Below are 17793 nucleotides of genomic sequence, written 5' to 3'. Positions count from 1 at the left end.
GCTACAACAGCAGAGGAATACACCAGGTTCCACTCCTGTGAGCCAAAAACAAGAATCTGAGGCTACAGGAGGCACCGAAACTGAACAGCTTAAGATTATACTGACTGTCAAAACATTTTTGTTTGACTAAAATTAGTTCAGTTTTTAGCTATCTAGTTATGAGAAAGTCTCTGTTTGAAATGTACATTTTAGCACTGTGTTAACAAATTTGAGCCAAACATCCAGCTATGCAATTAGAATCTGCCCCGTAAGAGCAGCTAACTATTTAAAAATGATGCTTTTGAGCTCATGGGTACGTTCACAGCAGTCAAACACACAAACAGGGTTGGAGTGTAATGAAACATAAGTAATAGCATTATGCATTCAAAATAAAAAAAAAAGATGATTAAAAGAGATGATTAAAACGAGGAACGCTGTTGGATTTAGTTGGATTTCATGAGCATGAAACAGCACTAACCATAATCCTTGTTTTTATGTGCATTTCTAGCAATTATCAAGTGTGACACCGCGTTCGACCAGTGCATCAAATACTATTTAAACGCCTACATGTTGGATGACACATTGTTTCACTCTAATTCCATCAACACCATCTCACATTCTTTCCTGTAATCGACAGACAGAGAAAGTTTAGGGTGAGCTGCTGAAACACTTCCTGTTTGAAATGATGGGATGGAGTATAAAGATTCTACTGCTTCAATGTGCAAATGGTGAGTTTACTCTGCTTATAATCGCATCATACTGTATTCTCTGTTACTTTCTCTCACTCACTCACACAGAGACTAAGCAGAGGTCCCCAATCTCTGCATGTGATTTGATTATTCACACACAAACACCCCACTACACACACACACACACACACACACTCACCAGATGGACCTGCCCTGTACTCACATAACGGCAGCAATCACATTTACAGTGACCACCCTTTCTCTCTCTCTCTCTCTCTCTCTCTCCCTCTCTCACACACACATTAGGGATGCAACACAATGTATCTTTATCTGTATTTGTTTAGTACTCCAAATATTGGTATCTGTATCTGAATTTTAACCTCTAGTGGGTGTGGCCTAAACCACTCCTGGAAATACTGGAAAACACTAGAAAAAAAAAAAACCCAAAGGTGGAAATTCTGGCTTTGAGAGTTCCTCATCACTTTAATTCTTAATTAGTCTCAAGAAGAGATGTGCGCAGGACTGTTTTTCTTCCACTCACATGGTTATTATTTTTGTACCTGCCCGAAATATTTTGCAGTGCATTTAGTTGGTTCTATTTCCCAAAATATAAACAAACTAGTGGTCTAATTTAAATCATTGCAACTCCAGGCAGTTACTATGTAAATGCATCACTTGAACTTCATATCTGATCACTTGCGCCTCCATAAAAGTAAAATCTCCCGCTTGCATGACTATTTTTGTTGCATCCCATGGAATCCTAGTCTCAACCAGATGCCCTGTGAACAAAAACAAACAAAAACAAACAAAAAGAGTGCACCTCCTATTTCTATCTGCACCTCCTATTTCTATCAGTTTAGAACACACACACTCTCAGACATGCATATACCTGTAAAAGTGTTATTCATGTCTGTGTTGAAGTCTGCATCTTCTGTCTGCTCAACTGGCACTACTCGAGCATGTTGTATATCATTGTAGGACTTTGTGCGCTTGGGCGTGGAATTCCAGGAGCCAAAAAGGGCGTGTCGCAAAGCATCCTGGGTAATCACTGTCCCACAGCGAGGCTGGCTGGGTGGCTTGGGTGTTCCATAATAGTTACCTAGGAAACGTGGGATCAAGGGAGAATGTTAATGTTTGGGAGAGTGAGAGAGAAGAAGAAGAGTGTGTGCGTGTGTGTGTGTGTGTGAGAGAGAGAGAAAGAGAGAGAGAGACAGAGAGAGAGAGAGAGAGAGAGAGAGAGAGAGAGATGAGAGAAGTGTAAAAGCTGAGAAGAGGCAAAAAAAAGAAAGTGAGGCAGAACAGTCCAGAACAATGTGTGGGATGGAATGGTAAAGGAATGGAGGAAAGCTTTTCTGGCAGACACAGTTGTGTTCTTCTGTTCGATCTTGGTGTGCGTAATTTTGACAGATCTGTGGTTATTTATCCTCCCTGCAGTCTACATTTGAAAATCAAATCTTTCCAAATGTGTTTGATTACCTTCAGATGTTTTAGTTGAAGATTAATGCATAGATGAAAAATGTTATGATATTTTGTTGTTGCTTGTGTGCCCATATTTCAAGTCTCCTGACTGTGATTAAGTAATGGACATAGAGAGAGAGAGAGAGAGAGAGAGAGAGAGAGAGAGAAGCGACACACACAGTGCCAGACAGATTAAAGCTGAGTGCCAAAGTCAGTTGCCACCAGAAGGACTATGAGGACAGAACACTTTTTTCTGTGTGTGTGTGTGTGTGTGTGTGTGCACGTGTGGGCATGTTCCTGCCTTCCTGTCCAGCTGAACGTGTGCATGCCAAGGCAACAACATCCCTGCACCTGTGTGAAAGTGAGTGTGTGTCTGTGTGTGTATTTCCATCACATACATGTGATCAACACTACTAGTTTCCATTTCATCATGTCAATAATGACAGGACAGGGGAATATGTGTTCCGGTACTTTGGCTGCAGTAAACAGAAAACACCTGAACGTTCTCACGCACCTTCGTACGTTCCTATTTCCAAGAGGGTTCCACACTGCTCAAGCTCCAGGAACTCCTGCACGGACAGGAAGTTGTAATCCACCCCTGGAAGCTCACCCTCACGAGGTGGCCGTGTGGTACCTGAAAAGGGAAGAGAGGACACGTAAGGCGCATAGCTCAGCAGAGAAATCACAGCTATAGACCTTTTTTTAGTGTTGAATGAGTACTGTTCTCTACTTTCCAGACATCGCTCTTCATTTTGAATTTTTACAGAATTCTGATTGAAAAACTGAATTTTAAGACAACATGCATGGAAGCTGATACAGTAGACATGCTTTGAGATCCTCATGAAGGCAGATGTGTGTGCACAGATGTGAATGCAAATCAAAAAGAGAATACTAAAAAAGGTAGCTTTCACTCACTATTACCCAGTTTTTGGCAAAGTATGTGACTTTTTAACCAATCCCTCAATCTCATCAAGATAACCAATCACAAGAGGACCAGTAAAGATGACCAAAAGAGGAACTTGATTAGCCAAAGCAAAACATTAGATAACAAAGCATGCCACAAATTTTAAATCCATATAAGAACCAAAACCAGAGGTGGATTAAACAACAAGAGACTGCAACTGTCAGTGGCTCTCTTACAACAACATCCCTTAGAACTAAAACATGTGCCATGTTAACACGAGCATGAAGAAGGCCACTTCAAGATTCCCACTCTTTTCTAGCATATCATTTACTGGAGCGTTTCCAGCTGAGAGACATTTTCAATTATACACGACAACTGTTTCTCCCAAAGGTTCATCTTAAAATGACTCACATCCACCAACAACCTTATCATGTCTGTTAAATTCGAAATTTGTTCTCCACTAAAGATACTCAGAACAATGTGAAGAACGTCACATGTGACCCAAAGGTCAAGGAGTGTATGAAAACAACATAAGGATAATTTGACATGAAAGATAAGAAAGAAATCTCCACTTGTGGTTCATCTGTTCATCTGTCTACATGTGACACAAAAGCATGCCAAACCAGCTAAGCTGCAGCTAGGGCTATTAATGGACGCTCAAATATATTGCATGTCATTCATTTATTCATTCATTCATTTTTAGTAAAGACATTATCCTGGTCAGGGCTGCAGTGGATCTATAGCAGGAACACTGCGCATGAGGCGGGAGAGTTCACCCCAGCTGGGCACCATGCACACACACATTCACACCTAAGGGTGATTTAGTGTAGCCAATCTGCCTACCTCATGTTTTTGGACAGTGAAAGGAAACCAGAGAACCTGGAGGAAACCCACATGAACGTGGGGAAAGCATTCAATATTCCACACTGACAGTAACCTGAGCTCAGGATCGAAACCTCTAGCTGTGAGGCAGCAACGCTAACCATTGCCCCACCCTAATAACCTAATATTAGATTTCCAGGACTGAATATTTTCAAGAATTTATATCTATTTTCTCATTCTATTCACCCAAGCATGCATTTAGTATGCATTTTCAATTTTGCAATATAATCTTAAAGTCAATGAGGTAGACAGGAAACCTATTGCCCTTCGTTTTATAACATGTCTCTTCCAAACACTGATCAGTTTAAAATGAGTTTAACATTTAAAACTACTATTTCATGCTTCTAGTCACTCACACAACAGATAGACAGAGCAGCTGGAAGGAAACTGACATAAGCCAAAGCACTATGAGCTACGTGAGTTTTGGATGAAATGGTGGATTCGGACATAAATACTGTGACTATCTAACCTTTTCCTTTCGGGCTTCCTTTTGCATCTCTGCGGGGATCCAGGCAGGGCATTGTTTCAGGAAAGTGTCTGACAGTTAAATCTCACAGCTATTGTTTTGTCTTTCACCGCTCACTTCCTTGATTATGAGCTTCTTCCTTTGTCTTCCCCTAAATCACTATTGTTATTCTGGCTAGTTAAGATGGAAAAAACAGATGGGTCTTTTCATATTCAGCGAGGGATTCTCCACCAGGGCTCACAGGTTCTTTAACTAACCCGAGCGATGGGCTTGAGAACAGTTGGGGATGGTAGCTGACCTCCTGTGTTCTGGTGCTCCCACTGCATTAGGAAAAAAATATATTTCTTATTTTAATTTGAATCTGTTTAACCCAAACCTAACCCAATTTTAGCTAGCAGTTGGTTAGGAGAGTGCTTTCTGCTCAATTGCTTGGTCAAATGGGATAATGAGGATGCTGTTAGCTTGGGGTCACATCCATAATGCAGTGCTGTATGAGATCAAGTGCCTCACTGGCATGTACACAGTATGTTTCAACAGAACACTATTTAGTGCTATATTGTCCATAGTAAGTACTAATAGAACATGATGTTGTAGGAGATGCTACATTTTGTCTTTTCTTACATAACCAGCTCCGATAAAAGCATCTACTCATATTCTTATCTCAATATACAACAATATAATGACATTTTTGCTGATATTTTATATATGTAAGTATAGTTCTAACTTAAGTATTGGCACAATAGTTTATCAGAGTGATAATAAATGCCTAAAACATTAAAAAGTGCCATTTAAAAAACACGCAGCAATACATTTAGTGTATCTGTGTTCAAGGTAATTCTTTTAACACTGCAGACAGTATTCAGTGTATATACGGTCTGGAACCACTTTTGTCCTGAAGTGTTATTCACGTAGCCAAATCCAGCCCTGAGGTTTAAGAAAGAAATATAAAACATGGCAAAGTTTTTCATGATGAGGACTAGTCATTCACTAGGGTAAAAAAATCTATACTGCAGCTCATTTTTGAAGTGTCATGTGGAGACAGTAACGCCATAATAATTGTACACAGAGATGAAAATGTACATCTCAGCAGACACCTCGACTGCCAGACATCCTGAGCTGTTGCTACGGACAACCACTAAAAAAAAAAAAAAAAAAAACCTTCTGTCCAACTTTCTAGAAGGAAACGTCTTGTATTATTCAGATATGGAACTTTGTGTACATATGCAGATCTCGTCAAAGCCTTGATGAGAACATGCCTCAAGAAACAAGAGACTTGCCATGCTCCTTGTGATATTAACACAACGTTAAGCTTGTAGGTCAAAGGCAGGGTAGTAAACTGGTTAGCAAAGAAGTACTAAAAAAATCCACTCACTGTAGGCACAGTGCTACTAGAAAGAAAACAGAATACCCACATGCTGGATTTGATGCTTCCCACGTGACAGCTGTAGCTATATTCCGATCTTTTCTATGTCTTCATCAGCCATCATGAGCACGTGGAGAGCGTCGAGACCAATAACAACTTGACAAGCACACCATGTCTGAGGCTACACGATCACACGAATAACCCCTGTCTCCTGGCATGCAGCTGAAGATCACTGCAGAGTGTGAATTAAGGCAATCAGCAGGCTAGTAGCTAGCATGGAGAGAAGTAGTGAAATCAGGACTCTTTAAAAAGCAGCAGTTGTGAGCATGCAGCTGCTCCGGCTCCTCTGCTCTACCAGCTCCACACAAAGAAGGCAAATTAGCTCTCCACCCTGAATGTCTATTGGTTCAGGGCTCAATGGGGGTGGGGTCACTGCCATGCACTTTGTCTATGTAAACATGCCAGTCATCAAGGGATGGCAAGCTTAAAGCTTAAATGCTGGGCAGAGGCAGAGGGAGAGAGAGAGAGAGAGAGAGAGAGCACAAACGAAAGACAGAAATGTGACAAGGCACCTATGGAAAGCAATCATGTAATGGCCATTTAAATCCATGTTTAATGTTCACACTATTCACAAACACAAACACACACACACACACACCCTAACAGCACAATGTTGATCCTCAATTATGAGTGCACACATTTCTCATACTATCCTTGTAAGGACCTTCCATTGACATAATTAGAAGGCAGATAATTAATGCTATATACCTAAATCCCTAAATCTATCCCTAACCTTAACCTCAGCAACAAAAAGAAACCTGTTTTTTTTTTTTTTTTTTTTTTTTTTTTAAACAAAGCTGCAGGTTTTGTTACAAAAAAAAGTTTTCCTAGTAGGGACCAATAAGAATATCCCCACAAGTTCAAAACTGTCAGATATTCCTGTCCACCGCCCCCCCGCCCCAAACACACACGCACACACACACACACGTTATAAACAGTAAGCAATCTAACAATGCATTTATGTTCCTACCTGTTCTTGTATAACTGCAAATAGTTTGTGTTGTATAATATTACAATGATATCTTTCATACAATGAACAGGAACCTCGCCCACATCTGTATTTGTGTACACAACAAAACATGGGCACTCAAATATATATACACACACACATATACACTAACAAAATACTGTAACGGTCTGCAGCATGGCCTAAAGGAGATTTTGTTCTAAAGCGGAAATGGAGGAAAGAGGTAATAGAAGGAGAAGGAAACAAATCAATTGGCTTTTTTGATGGGGTCGTGAAGGCGTCTGTGTATTAACCTGGACTTAATGTTCGTGTCCACGGTAAGCCTAAGTGTGATGGATGGCCAGACTGGTCAAATAAAGCACTCTGAGATGAGCTGATTGTGTGCCTTTCATCGGACTGTTAAACCTAGCACTGCAGTGTAACATGCTGTGTAAACAAGTTCATGCCAACTTCACCTGGATCACATTTGATAATCAAATTAACTTGCCAATATCCAGTAATACATGCAACGGCTGAAATCTCTCTATGACCACGGCCATTCTACCTGTTCTAACTAAAGTGACTGAAACACTTATTCACCACAGAGCACATTTTCAGTTACAATTCCTTTACCATTACGACTCTCATGCATAATACATCTTATAAATTCTTAAACCACAGCGCTCTTGAATGCTTGGTTCTGATTTTTCAGAAGGAGTTGATTAATTTCTATCACAGCTTCTCCGACAGTAGCTCCAGCTGCAAGGTTTATATTACTTCACTCGTTCTAATACATTATCACTTCTACAGAATACATTATTGTTTCTATAGAACAACTTACACAGGGATTTGTACGGTAGATGTTCCACGTAACAGGTTAACAGATTAATGATTAGAAAAAAAATCAACAGTCCAGTTTCTGTGAATCTGTGCTCATGATAGCCTCAGATTCCTGTTCTTGGCTGACAGGAGTGGAACCTGATGTGGTCTTCTGCTGTTGTAGCCCATCCACTTCAAGATTTGATGTGTTCTGTGTTCTGAGATGCTTTTCTGCTCACCACGGTTGTAAAGAGTGCTTATTTCAGTTACTATAGACTTCCTGTCAGACCAAACCAGTCTGATCATTCTCTTCTGTTCTCTCTCATCAACAACCTGTTTCAGCCTACAGACCCTCCACTCACAGGATGTTTTTTGCACCATTCTGTGTAAACTCTAGAGACTGTTGTGTGTGAAAACCCCAGGAGATCAGCACTTTCTGAAATACTCAATCCAATCCATTTGGCAGCAACAACCATACCATGGTTTAAGTCACAGAGATCACATTTTTTCCTCGTTCTGATGTTTGATGCGAATATTAACTGAAGTTCTTGACCTGTACCTGCATGATTTTATGCATTGTGCTGCTGCCACATGACTGGCTGATTAGATAACTGCATAAACGAGCAGGTATACAGGTGTTCCTATGGACGGTGGATGGTGAGCTACAACAATCAGTTTATGTAGTTTCACAATTCATGTAAATTCACAATTAATCATATAAAATTAAAGTAATCCCAAGTGATAAATAAAAGCCTCTGAAAGCCTCTGGCTGTATGGTACGGTAAATGCAGCGTGTCCCAAAAGTCTCCATACATAGGGGACATTAACCATTTTTAGCAAAATATCTTCCAAAATTTTTCATACTTGGTTCATAATATATATTTTTTCAGATAGCTTTTAAAAATGCCTTTGACAAAAGTAGAACGTATTGAAATCATACTCATGGCTGTATCGGGAAGCATGTCGCAAGGTTGCGATGGACTTTACCAGGAAACATGGCAAGCAAATCACACACACGACACTGTTGCCAAACTTATTAACAAATTCAAAAAGACTGGAAGTGTTGCGGACCAACCGAGAAGTGGACGTCCATGAACATCCACTGACGAAGGTACAACTGACGTATTCCTGGCGTACATAGTCCCCTGTGTATGGAGACTTTTGGTACACCCTGTATTTTTCTGCAAACCTGCTCACAGCTTCCTGATGCAGGTTACCTCTTAGTCCACTATAATTATTTTCTAATCCTCAGCTATCCAGATGTTACAGTGGTGATGTTTGAAGCCAGCTATGGGAGTAAATTGATAGACAAGGAAATAAAACAGTTCAAATACAATGTGAAATATATTTTTTACATCAGTTGGGTGGTGAAATGTAAAGGCGTGGTACTCTGTGTATGTTAGAAACTAACTAGATTAGCTAGCAGATTTACAGATGGACAAATGCAGCCATGCAGCCTTCACTTTGAAAGGGACTGAATTGTAGATTTAATTAAGGTGAACATATCGCAGATTTAATAAATTAACAAGGACAAAAAGAACAGGATAAGAGGCATGTCATATTTTGCAAATCCAATGAACAAAAATGAAAAACAATGAAAAAGTGAACACTCTGTAAAACTACACACCATCATGTATAGCCATCATGTGTTTCCCTCAGGAGTTTGTGAAGTATATATTTTTTTGTTTTTGTTTTTTTACAGTGGTGGAAATCATAACCCACTAAAATCAAGTGTATAAAATGTAGGCTATCCTGGTTTTAAATTCCTGTTGCCTATTTTGTGAAACAGGACAGAAACCACAGTGTACCAGAAAAACCACACACATGGACTATAAATAGCATATGGAAGAGTTCAGGGAACCCTGGTGTGACCTACTTTCTCACCTACACTGCACTGCACTCCGGGAAATGAAGTCCTTCATCCACCTAGAGCACACTTGGTCCTGATTTTGCAGTTGCTGACTAATTTTGGGGCTTGGTGACTCCGCCCACCCAACTTTTGTGTAGTTGTGTGTAACAATTTTCTCAGTCTGTGAGCAATCAGCGAGACTCTTGATATTTTCATGCATGTTTGATTCCCTTGGAGATGAATCGCGTAGTGTGGATCCTTCTGCTACTAGCTGAAACACTGAGATAAGAGATAGCCAATGAGGGTCAAAGAGGAAATCAAATTCATCTGCTGTCATGCGCAGCAGATCCCTGAATCCAGTTTATCATCCATTTATTTGCGTGGGAGGTGAGGGAAAAATGTATGCACAATCATATAAGAAATTCTATAAGAAATTATATAGTATGTCCTACCCAAATGGTTGTAGGATCAGAAAAAATAAAAACAAATGTCATGACTCTCAAACAATATTTCCTCCATATTTTCTCTTATTTCTTATTTTTTTAAGTGTTTCTGCACTAAATAGAGACAGTCACTCTTACTTTCATGAGAAAGCAGGATGTGAGGATCAGGCGTGTTCTGTATGTCTCCAGGTGAAAGATCGTGTAGTGTGTGGGCCTCGCCTGTGAGTGATTATGTAGTGCATACACCCCTACAACAATAAACAACTGATCACAAGTGATTACAGTCATGTAGTGTGAAAGGGTCAGCGATTCTGGAGAATTTGAAAGTGTGTAGTGTACACATGGCTGACCAAAAAAGATAGCACACTTACTTACCCTAACCTAGGATATATATTCTAAAGGCTAAAGAGACATAAAAAGCACATTCGGCTTTACATTTGTATTAAAAAATTCGTGAAATCTACTGTTGGTGTATAAATCAGGGCAAAGTTTGGTAAAACAGGGCAAAACTCTATAGAGCAACTGCAAGCTTAATAAGCTAATGTGAACTTCCAAAAATATTTTGCCAAACATCTACTATTTGAACTCTTGGACATTTACATCTTATCTACAATAACCCATCTGTGTAAGGAAGGAGTGGTAGTACCCATGAATCACTGCTACTTCTATGCAAATGCTGTTTCCTCTGAGATTTGCAATTAGATAAGGGGAAAAGAAACAATTCTGAGGATGAGGTGAGAGCACATTCAGCTCTGCCAATCAACACTGAAGAATACAGCAAAAAAAAAAAGAAAAAACATAGGGTTTAAGAATTAACAGCATGTCATACTGCATTGTGGGATTGATCCAACATACTGTCTGCATGAACTATTTATTTACTAGTACATCCATAAACATAACAAAGGCTGCCAATGGTGTCCATATTGACTGTTTGTATATAATGCTGATTGATGAGATACATACCTTCATTTAACATTACATTTACCCTTCACAGTTCTACATATACCATAACACTCTGCGTCCGTTCCATGAACCAGTGAGAAGAAAAATGGTGTCAGAAAACAGCAGCACAGACAGAACAGATGGTGTGCATATACGAGAGTATATATAGTATACCATACTACAGTTTGTTCCTGTTTTGATTTCTGATTTGATAGCTGGTGTAGTCACAGAACATTCACTCTAGTCTCTTCAAAGATCATGTATAATACAGCTTTTGGGGTTAGTGCGTATTAGCACATGTGGGTATTTTGGCAACGCTGTGATGTATTGCTGCCTCCAGAGCACAGCTCAAATAGTTTGTTTACAGCTAGCTTCAAAGCTATCAAAACATGCCTTCTAAGACACTTGAGGCAACACGGCATTAAGGCAGCTGTCTTCTCTTTCTGAAATGTTTTACATCATTGCTTACATCATGCAAATAAATTGAACGTTGTTTTTTGGCGGTGTGGCATAATGGCTCTGATTTGAAAAATAAAAAAATTTAAAAAAAAACAAGAAGGAAACTAATGAGATTGTTAGTAGCTAGTAACTCACTCAACAGCACTGTTGAATCAATCAAGTCAGAAGGTGTTGATTAATTTCCTGTAACAGCAGCTCTGACAGCACAGCCAAATGCAAGGCAAATGCAGTCATTCTAGTTATCGTCCTATAGTAATAGAGAGAATTGTACAGCAGACACTCCACCTAAATGGCTTTAAGAAACATCTGTAATCGTAGATATGGTGAAGTTTTCTGTTTGAAGTTGTTTCTTTGGCATTTTTGGAAGGAATCTCCAGCATCAGTGCTCTGTAACAGTCAGAGGTAAAGCTGTTCCTTTAAGTTTGCTGACACGTCTTCAGGAAAGAGGATTTTACAGTTTACTGCTAACATGACAAGCTGCATTTTCTTCTCTTATTAACTACAAGAGAGAGAGAGAAGAAAAAACGAGTGGCTGGTGAGGGAATGACTGTTTATAGCTGCCATAATGTAAGTGATAAAGTGGTGGCTAATAGTTGAGGTATAAAAGGAATTACACACTTATTGGAAAGTAAATCCATATCTCCGCTTGGCATTAGGCCACATCGCACCACCGTGTTGTTAATTGTTTTCGTATAACAGCACACCCCCAAGTGATTTATTCCTTAATTAATATCTCTAACGTCACTGTGACATCACATTTCTGCACCCTACTGACACACTACTGATCACTAAAAATGTGACTCAGATATAGTTAATTCACTTACATGGTCAAATTCTCCAGAAATAAATTGGAATAATTTTTATGTAACTACATGTTCCTGGAAGGAATCAGCGAGTGACACTTAAAAATGACCCACTGCTGTTGTATAATTAAAACGGGCAGATCCTGCCAATACACTCCATTACACTCACCTCCGTTTGACCTCCACTTTCCTCTTACAGCTCCCGGGCTGAAAGACAGACGTCGACCTGGACACTTAAGAAGCACACTGCCTCACGAGTGGACCGTCAAACCACAGTTTCCACAAAAACTGTCCAACTGTGTAGCTTAAAGAGTATCTAAAATAGCTGCCGGTGTCTGGTGTTGTACGCTCGTTGTTGAGTAAATCAATGAGTGAGAAAGTGAAATCATGTTTTCTAACAAACACAGAAATTCCGATTGCGTAGCACAGATAGTTGTAGTTGTCCACCCTGAGGCAGAACTCAGGTGGGTACACACATAGCCACTATAGCAATGAGAAAACATGGCCATTAATCAGTTTTACTGCTACACAGCTTTTTCTTCCAGTATCTCCAGCCCTCTCCAGTTTATATTACACACCACTTTTAGCAATTTAGCATCATATACTTCTCTAATGCCTGCTTTAATATGCTATACAACTCTCTATATAACCTTATTACACCTATAGAAAAGAGAAAGCTAGTTCAGCCTATGAAACACGATGCCCTTGATAACATCTGCTGAAATATACAAATGTGTCCAAGCTGCAACCATGCAGCAAAACACGAGGCCTAGATTTACAGATAGTGAATGATTTTTTTCCATGTGAAAAAGCAATAATCTATACTGGTTTACTGTTCACATTGTATTATAGATAATCAATACTTTATTAGGCTGGTATTCACTTCCATTATATTGACAAGAAATGTACTAAAGTAAAACTAACTCATGTTACAACCCAGGTATATTCTTTCACGTGTAAATGTAAAATAATACCGGACGTGTTTCTGAAACGTGTATCAGATTTCCATTTTATCCAGTATTTCTGTCTCCAACCTGCTGCGTTTCATATATACATATATCCCTACTTATTCTCCCTCTCCATGAAACGGCTTCTTAGATGCGAGTTGATTCCGTACATATGCTGACTTATTTCCTTCTGAAACAGGAAGTCGTTTTGAAGGGCCCGACTGATTTACACAACAGCCAATAGCGTTCAAGATACACCACAATCTAAACAAACCTGACAGTAGCTTAGTGAGCTAGTTAAATATGGTGAACAGCAAAGAGACTTACTGATGGAGAAGCTGGAGAAGGAGATGGAGAAGGAGAAGTTTACTGATGGTGTATAAAGACAGAATCGCTCAGTTTGAGGAAGCGACAAATTCCAGCTTTGAAGAATTCCAAGTTGTTAAAGGCACTTCTTAGAGGTGTTGTCACGTAATCATGACCTTGTACAAACTCCTCCTTCTTTAAAAAGAATTAAGTTAGAGAATATCTCCAAAATTCCTTTTTTCCAGATATAGTATCATTCTGGTGTTCATAACACTAAAGGGCAGGTAAAAAAAAAAAAAAAAAAACCCTCCTGAAACACCAATTTTGAGTTCAGGGGCACTTTAAAACCACAATCTACTACAATGCAGCTGCAGTGTAAAGTGTTTGTACAATAATACTTCAATACACACAGATGCTGTTTGTTTACTGTCTTTTAACTGAAAGGTTTTGCAGTTACAGCTGGCTCTACTATGACTGATCACACCTTGATGGTTCACTGGCATTGTTGAATGTGTATGTATCAGTTTTTTTGATAAAATCAAAGTGCTCTTTGCACCTGTAGAATACAAGCGGTGTGGATTGAGCAGACGGTTGACTAAGCTGCGCAGACATGCTGCTTATTGTGTGTTGTGAGAGAGCGCATGAAAGAGTATGACAGACTATAACTTAATCACTTTCTCTTAAAATACACAAGCAAAAAAGCAAACAGCCACATGGGCTCTGTACAGAATCCCAACAGCATGTAGAGATCCGTCACTCACACACACACACACACACACACACCGTGCACACACTTGGTGAGGGGAGATGAGGTGATATCTGAAACCCTGTCGTCTGCCTGCTGTCAGCAGCTCAGGGAGCTCATTGTCTGACCAAACCAAGCCAAACATCTGTTGCTCTTAACCCCCCAGTGACTACTTAATAGTGTGTGTGTGTATGTGTACATATATGTGTGTGTGTGTGTGTGTGTTATTTTTTTTTTTTTTTTTTTTGGGGGGGGATACACTACTGTAAGACTAAACCAACCATAAACCATCCATACACACATTTAGGTCCTCCTTCTGTTCTATGCAGAGATTACAAATGTTACAGTAACAAATATGAAAACTGAAAATGAATGAAATTCACCGAAAAAGTGCTTACCTGGCTACCAGCCTTATTTTTCCATTCCAGTGTGATTTCAAAAAAGCATAGTCTTTGCTCATCTACACTGAAACGTCCGAAATCGCTTACATCCCTTTACTGCACACGTGTAAAAATGTAAGAAGCTTTAGCCTGCTGAGTTTACTGGGTCACATGACTGCGTCACATGACTAACAATACATAATTGTTTTTGAATATCTCCGTTTTCTCAGTCCACACTACGTGAAAACGGCGTTTTCAAATTTATCCACTTGGGACAGCATTTTCGAAAAAGCTCCATTTTCACTGGACAGTAATACCATATCAGTGTGGTCCAAAGGCCAAAACGTAGAGAAAAAGATGCATTTTTAGATTTATCCAGATTTGTGTGGACATAGCCTCAGGCAATCTGAATGTATATATATATATATATATATATATACACACACACACACACACACACACACAATACCAGTCTGTTTCTCGTTGCCTCTACATCGCTGGTAAGACAGACAGCATTACATCATCACATTCAGGAAAGTTTCTAGAACAAACACAAAGAAATGACTAAGGGGAGGAGTACACACTGTTATCACAACACCAAGAGAGAGAGAGAGAGAGAGAGAGAGAGAGAGAGAGAGAGAGAGAGGGTGGGAGATATGAGAAATCGTGAGGAGAAAGGAGACAGAGAGCTTTCACTAAGTTGCTGAAAAATATTCACACAGGGAGAGGAGGACTCCAGGGCTTGCAGACCAATTACTGCAACGTGTATACACACACACACACACACACACACACACACACACACACACACACACACACACACACTGATTGAACTTCACTTTAATGTGTGTCTACTCAAGTGCTTAGAAGCACACTCTATGCAAACCATAAACCACATACATATACACACACACACACGCACGCACGCATCAATAATAATCCACAGAATCTGGAGTGCACCCCAAATTATGACCAAATCTATCAAGACATGTTCTCGAGAGCTAGATATGGCACAAACAGCATGATCAATATCAAACACGATTACCTACAGCATTAAACCACAGCCACAAACAGATCATCACACACACGCGCACACGCGCACACACACACACACACACACACACACACACACACACACACACACACACGCTTCAATAAAAGGATAAACAGGGATAAATCGGCAGCATGTTGCAGATGAGCTGCTACTAGAGCAGAAGGTTTTTTTTTTTCTTTTATGTTACAGAGTAAAGGGTTAAAGCTGTATGTGAGAACTGAAAGTCTGAAACATTCTTCATGGCTTCTCAGAACACTATGAGGTTCTTAGCTCTCTGCTGGCCAGTTGTATATTTGGAAATGAGAAGGTTACAGTATTGGGTGTATCAGTGCAGCATCGATTCAGCAGGTTAACTTTAAAAATGTAGTTAGCTAAACTAAGCTGAAGATACAAAGTCTATAAAAATGTTTGCTCAGCTAGAGTAAAGCTCCACAGAGAATTATAAGTGATCTATAAGCTACAAGAAAAAGTGACATTCAGGTATGATGACTTGTGCTTGTGTTTCTCTTATTACCACAATCTGGCTAGTTGTTCATAAGAAACAGCTACACTGTGCTGACAACCAAAACAACAACAACAACAACAACAGTAATAAACTAAAATTAAATTCATTAGCTATCCCAGCGGGCAAGTGAAAACTGTACTATACTGCTCAAGCTCATGTTTTGGTTGTTTAAAATGTTTAAATGTTAAAAGTTGTACCTAACATAATATAATTAAAGTATGGTGAGCTAGTTAGCTAATTAAAACAGACAGAAATGAGTTAATTCCTGCGTAGGGAAGGACTCAGCCATAGCCATTATCCTTGTCTAAGAAACGTCACTGACACAAAAACAGCAGGTCATTGGCTAACATTTGGTTATTAGCTGTGACGTTTTCTCTGCAAATTGCACATAAAGACATATCTAGCACACTTATTTTTTTCTCGCAGTGTTTTTTTTCCTCCAATTCTCTGGTCATCTGCCAATTCCCACCCATCAGCCAGCTCTCCTCTATCATATGACAGCTAGCAACTGGGGAGGGTGAAGTGTAACACGTGCTTACTTCGAGAAGTCAGCCAACTGCATTTTTTTAAACGGATGCTCATGCTGCGTCACAGGGCAGCAGCGCTGGGCGATTTTCATGATTAATTCAGTTAATTCAAATTAGTGTTTTAATGCGATTTTCAAAATGTTCTAATCGAGATTGTTGTTTACACATATAGTGGGGTTCAACAGTCTGAGAGCACTGTGAAAATGCTTCTGTTATGCACTGTTTTCTCATTTAATACAACTATTTTCATTACAAATGATATTACTGACAACAACTTGAGTTTCTTAGCATTTAGTATGTCACTTTTTTGCTTTAATGACAGTGTGCACTCAAGCTGGCACAGACTCCATAAGTTTGTGCAAAAGCTTATGATCCATTTTAGAGTCTGAACACACAGTTCAATAGAAGAGATTAGGCATGAGGCAAATCTGACCTTTTGTACAAAGCAGTTAACATGGTCAAATTCACACATTTGCTTACATTTAAATCTGAACCTAGAAATAGTGCAGAATGTCGAATATTAAATTGTAGATATTGAACATTTACTTTCTCTGCTTTAATATTTCAAAATACTAAATCTTTCTGTTTATTTCCAATTTTAAATGAAAAAAAAAAATCCCAGATTTTCAATGTGGTCTCAGACTTTTGGACCCCACTGTATGTTTAGATGTTTACATATACATATTTACAGTTTTTAAATTTAGAATCCATAAAAGCTATTCAAAATTTTAAACCAATATGAAGCAAAAATGCTTGATAGACACCTGCTACAACCTGCACTGCCTCTAAACAACGCACCTTGACCCCCCCCCCCCCCCCCCCCCCCCTTTGGCTTTTACTGGTTAAAGTTTGGGAAGTACAGTTTTCTGCTAACAGCACCATCTATAGCAAATAGAACAAACAATGTTTCTTTTAAATATCCTTGATTTAAATATGTCTTATTTTAAAGAAACACTGTTTGCACTGTTTGCTATAGATGGTGCTGTTACTAGTTTTGCACATCTACATTTTCCAGTCAATAACACTTTGAAATAAATTGCATAATTTTTCAGTTGCATTATGTAGGAACTAAAAAAAAAAATCTAAATCGTAATCAAGAATCATTCATAAAATAAGGGCAGCGTAATACACTCTGAGGAAAGCGTTATCCGCCCTCTTCCACATACATGATTGGCTAGTGTCGCTGTGATTGGCAGGGGAGAGACAGTATTCCATCCCTCCCACTCAGAAAGCACAGCCAGTTTCGCTCTCTTTAGTCCTGACCACA

The 17793-nt window shown here is 39.3% G+C and overlaps 1 protein-coding gene across 19 annotated transcripts in view; it reads right to left on the bottom strand.

Moving 5' to 3' along the window:
* LOC113533118 (membrane-associated guanylate kinase, WW and PDZ domain-containing protein 1-like) overlaps positions 1 to 17793 on the bottom strand; it is a 110488-nt gene that overhangs the window by 41083 nt on the left and 51612 nt on the right. For 18 of the 19 annotated variants that reach the window (XR_008302134.1, XM_053235858.1, XM_053235856.1 and 15 more), the window contains 2 exons: positions 2641 to 2760; positions 1558 to 1767 (listed from right to left, as the gene is read on the bottom strand). Coding sequence is in view for 17 of the 19 variants with exons in the window: in XM_053235858.1 (XP_053091833.1) it covers positions 1558 to 1767; positions 2641 to 2760 (330 nt within the window). In the remaining 2 variants the exon portion in view is untranslated. Of the gene's footprint in view, positions 1 to 1557; positions 1768 to 2640; positions 2761 to 17793 lie in introns of those variants that run through there. The other variant, XM_053235857.1, reaches the window with a different exon arrangement.

Source organism: Pangasianodon hypophthalmus, chromosome 8 (genome assembly GCF_027358585.1).
Source record: "Pangasianodon hypophthalmus isolate fPanHyp1 chromosome 8, fPanHyp1.pri, whole genome shotgun sequence".
In the NCBI taxonomy this organism is placed as follows: domain Eukaryota; kingdom Metazoa; phylum Chordata; class Actinopteri; order Siluriformes; family Pangasiidae; genus Pangasianodon; species Pangasianodon hypophthalmus.
The sequence above is the reverse complement of the archived record's forward strand: the minus strand, read 5'-3'. Positions and strand labels throughout refer to the sequence as shown.